This window comes from Arachis duranensis, chromosome 2 (assembly GCF_000817695.3).
Source record: "Arachis duranensis cultivar V14167 chromosome 2, aradu.V14167.gnm2.J7QH, whole genome shotgun sequence".
NCBI lineage: Eukaryota > Viridiplantae > Streptophyta > Magnoliopsida > Fabales > Fabaceae > Arachis > Arachis duranensis.
In genome coordinates, this window is record NC_029773.3 from 22986347 (window position 1) to 22991065 (window position 4719).

Here is a 4719-nt window from a genome sequence, read left to right on the forward strand (position 1 = left end):
TGCTTTTTATATAATATGATGTTTTTCCCAAGTTATGATATGTTGTATTGTGATAATACTTGTATGTGTTGACGATGACCGCAGTCATTTCTTGTATGGTGTATTGTTGATAAGGAGAGTTGTGGCTCCGATATATAAGGGTTATGGTAAAGTGATCCCTCGGGATTCGTTTGAGTTTGTTTCATTTGTTTGTATTTTTTCCGAGTAATGTGCTCAGTATGCGCATTTTGAATTCCGAGTATGAAGCTCGGATTAGTTTGTTCCTTGGAAAAACTTTGACTTCTTTTTATGGTGGAGGTTTTCCGGGAAATATGCTCGGTTCGTGATGTTAGGGTTCCGAGGATAATGCTCGGATAATTTGGAGTGTTTATTAACTGAAATGTATGCTAACTGTCAGGATGAAAACTGTTTTGATTGCACAGTAAGTTGTGTGGGTACAATGATTTGTTGCATCCGGCCTCGTTAAAACCCTTCTCCGAGTAAAACCCATGTCTTTTGGGAGAAAACCTTCGGAGGGGAAAAAGAGTACCATCATTCGCGAATTTACAAGTTATACTATGATTGATATCCCCTTAGGGAGGAGATATTCCATGTTCCTGGAAGTTGATCTCCTTTGAGGGTTTGTAGTTTGTAAGCCCCCTTTCCGAGATTTTGAAGGACTCGGAAAGGTCCTTCCCAATTTGCGGCTAATTTGCCATGTCCCGGAGGTTTCCGAGCTTCTTCTGTCCGTCTGAGTACGAGGTCTCCATTGTTGAAGGACCTGTGAATGACTCTTTTGTTGTGTCTCCGCTCTATGTATTGCTTTCTGGCTCGCTGCTTTATGGCTGAGATATCTCTTTCTTCTTCTACAAGATCCAACTCGGCTGCCCGAGCTTACAAATTGTTGGATTGGTCATAGAGATCGGTCCTTAATGTTGGGACGCTGATCTCTATTGGAATGAGTGCTTTCGCGCCATATACCAGTTTGAAAGGAGTTTCTCCTATGGCAGACTGAATGCTGGTATTATAACTCCATAGGATTTCTGGAATGAGGTCGGCCCATTCTCCCTTAGCTTCGCTGAGCTTTTTCTTTAATCCCTGCAAGATAATTCTGTTAGCTGATTCAACTTGTCCGTTAGTTTGCGGGTGCTCTACTGAGCTGAAATGATGTTTGATGTTAAAGTTTGTTAGAAAGGCAGCGAGCTTATGATCTGTAAATTGTCTTCTGTTATCCGAGATTATCTCTCTTGGGATACCGAATCTGCATATGATATTTTTCCATAAAAAAGATCGCACTTTTTCTGTCGTTATGTGTGCCAGTGGTTGTGCTTCTATCCACTTAGAAAAATAATCTATTGATACCAAAAAGAACTTTACCTGGCCCGGCGCTTTCGGAAAAAGTCCGAGGATATCCAATCCCCACCTATCGAAAGGCCAGCTTACCTCTATGGTGTGGAGCTCTTCGGCCGGGGTTTCGGAGAGTGTGGCGTGCTTTTGACAATTATCGCACGCTTTTACTTTTGAAATACAGTCCCTTTTTATCGTCGGCCAATAGTATCCTGTTCGCAATATCTTTGCGGCTAATGCTCGGCCACCAATGTGATTTTCACAAACTCCTTCGTGTGTTTCTGCCATAACTTTCTCGGCTTCTTTGTTGCTTATGCATTTGAGTAGTGGTTGGGAATGTCCTCGCCTGTAGGCAAGTTCGGTTCATCATTTGGCATGGTGCCTATGTTGATATAGTCAAGAAAAGGTGTTCGCCAATCTGGTATCTGTATAATACTTAAAATTGTATCCTGCTCAAAACTTGGTTTCTCAAGTGTTAGCTGGGACAGTGCCGATGTGTTTTCAGTTTGCCTAGTCGTGGCTAACTTGGATAACACGTCGGCCCTGGTGTTTTGTCTCGATTCACATGAATAATGTCAAATTTGCTAAATTTCGAAATGAGATCCTTTGTTATGAGCCAATATTTTTCTAACAAAGGATCTTTTACCTGGAATTCGCCCTTTATTTGATGCACCACTAATGAAGAGTCACAGTAAACTGTTATTCGGGGTACTTGTAGTTGTAGGGCAAGCTTTAGTCCAGCGAGTAGGGCCTCGTACTCCGCCTGATTGTTGCTTGCGTTGAAGCGGAACCTCAGTGACTGCTCGGCCACCACCTTGTTCCCTTCCATCAGTAGTATTCCTGCTCCACTGCCTTCTTTGTTTAACACTCCATCCACATGCATGCTCCAACTGACCTCTGTATATTGTGTATCGTTAGTCATTTCCGATATAAAGTCGGCTAGCACCTGTGACTTCAGTGTCTTCCTTGGTTCATATTGAATATCGAACTCAGAGAGCTCGATCGCCCACTTTATTAGTCTGCCGGCGAGCTCGGGTCTGGTTAGTATCTGCCTTAGCGGTTGGTCTGTTCGTACTATGATTGTGTGGCTTTGGAAGTAGTGCCGCAGTCTTCTTGCCGTGGTGACTAGTGCCAGTGCCAATTGTTCTATCTTTGGGTACCTTGTTTTTGTTGGTTGTAGCACCCTACTGATGAAGTATACTGGGTTTTGCTTTCTTCCTGTTTCTGTTACTAATACCGAGCTTATAGCATGGTTAGATACTGATAGGTATAAACACAATGGCTTACCTGTCTCTGGTCTTTGGAGGATTGGTGGTGATGTTAGGTTCTGTTTGAGTTCGGTAAAAGAGTTCTCACATTCGTCTGTCCAGGTGAACTTCTTGCCTTTAGAGAATGTCTGGAAGAAATGATAAGATCGGTTTGCCACTGCAGGTAGGAAACGTGATAAGGCAGCTATTCGTCCTGCTAGTTGTTGGACTTCTTTCACCGTTTTTGGGCTTGTCATGTTTAGTACGGCTTTGCATTTTTCTGGGTTGGCTTCGATGCCTCGCGAGGTTAGCATGAATCCGAGGAATTTCCCTCCTTGGACTCCGAAAGCACATTTGTCCGGATTGAGTCTTATGTTGTATGCTCGGAGTTGTTTGAATATTTCTACCAAGTCATCACAGTGTGACCCTTGTGCTGGTGTTTTTGCTACCATATCATCTACATAGACTTCCATATTCCGGCCTATCTGCTATTGAATACCTTGTCCATTAACCATTGATATGTCGCACCTGCATTCTTTAAGCCAAAAGGCATTACCTTGTAACAAAAGTTTCCATGTTCTGTTATAAAAGCCGTTTTCCTTTGGTCCTCTGGATGCATCAGAATCTGGTTATAACCAGAGTATGCATCCATAAAACTCAAGGCTTTGAAACCAGAAGCGTTATCAACTAATTTATCAATGCAAGGCAATGGATATGCATCTTTAGGGCAAGCTTTGTTTAAGTTTGTAAAGTCAACGCACATGCGCCATTTACCTGAATTCTTCCTTACCATTACCACGTTGGACAACCATGTGGTGAAGCGAATTTCTCTGATGAAACCTGCGTTGAGGAGCTTCTTGGTTTCTTCCAGTGCTGCTTGCCTTTTCTCCTCTCTGAGGTTCCTTTTCTTCTGTGCTATTGGTCGGGCTGTTTTGTCGATTGCTAACTTGTGGCAGATGACCTCTGGATTTATTTCTGGCATGTCATCTGGTGTCCATGCAAATAGGTCGGCATTTTGGCGTAGTATGTGTATAAGTCTTGCTCGGTCTTCCCCTTCTAATGCTTCTCCAATGTATGTGTATTGTTTGTCATCTGCTGTTAGTGTTATTTGTTGAAGGTTGTCCATTGGCCGAGGTCTTTCACCGAGGTCTTCCCTTGGGTCGAAGTCGGCCAGTGTCGCTGTGTCTGCAGAAGTGTGGATTGCTTGAACCTGAGTCCGAGCTTTTTGTTTTGTTTGGGTTAGCTTTAGGCTAGCATTGTAGCACTGTCCAGCTTCTTGATGGTCGGCGTATACCATAGCTATCTTGTTTTCCTGCACTGGGAACTTAACACACAGGTGTAACGTGGACACCACTGCTCTGAATATATTCAGGGCGGGTCTTCCAATTATAATATTGTAAGGGCTATAACAGTCTACTATTAGGTATTGAATATCAATTGATTTTGACATAGGGATTTCTCCCATTGTGGTCTTTAGCCATATGGCTCCAAAAACGTGGTAGCTCAATACCATGGCATTACACAACTTCGCACAACTAACCAGCAAGTGCACTGGGTCGTCCAAGTAATAAACCTTACGTGAGTAAGGGTCGATCCCACGGAGATTGTTAGTATTGAAGCAAGCTATGGTCATCTTGTAAATCTTAGTCAGGCAAACTCAAATGGTAATGGTGATGAACGAAAATAACACAAAGGTAAAGATAGAGATACTTATGTAATTCATTGGTAGGAACTTCAGATAAGCGCATGAAGATGCCTTCCCTTCCGTCTCTCTGCTTTCCTACTGCCTTCATCCAATCCTTCTTACTCCTTTCCATGGCAAGCTTAAGCAAGGGTTTCACCGTTGTCAGTGGCTACCTCCCATCCTCTCAGTGAAAGCGATTGCATATGCTCTGTCACAGCATAGCGGAATTCATCTGTCGGTTCTCAATCAGGCCGGAATAGAATCCAGTGATTCTTTTGCGTCTGTCACTAACGCCCCGCCTGCTAGGAGTTAGAAGCACGTCACAGTCATTCAATCATTGAATCCTACTCAGAATACCACAGACAAGGTTAGACCTTCCGGATTCTCTTGAATGCTGCCATCAGTTCTCGCCTATACCACGAAGACTCTGATCTCACGGAATGGTTGGCTCGTTTGTCAGAC

At 43.3% G+C, this 4719-nt stretch overlaps 1 protein-coding gene across 1 annotated transcript; it reads right to left on the bottom strand.

Annotated features, from left to right (window-relative positions):
* Positions 1-873: 873 nt before the first annotated feature.
* LOC107474020 (uncharacterized) lies at positions 874-1614 on the bottom strand. The gene is made up of 3 exons (XM_016093602.1): positions 1357-1614; positions 1236-1240; positions 874-1138 (listed from the first exon to the last, which is right to left on the bottom strand). Exons 1-3 carry the CDS (start codon positions 1612-1614, stop codon positions 874-876), a joined length of 528 nt encoding a protein of 175 aa, XP_015949088.1.
* Positions 1615-4719: the final 3105 nt, after the last annotated feature.

Bases quoted from the DNA above. Each gene is read 5' to 3' on its own strand.
- LOC107474020 (XM_016093602.1), bottom strand. From the start codon at position 1,614: ATGGCAGAAACACACGAAGGAGTTTGTGAAAATCACATTGGTGGCCGA.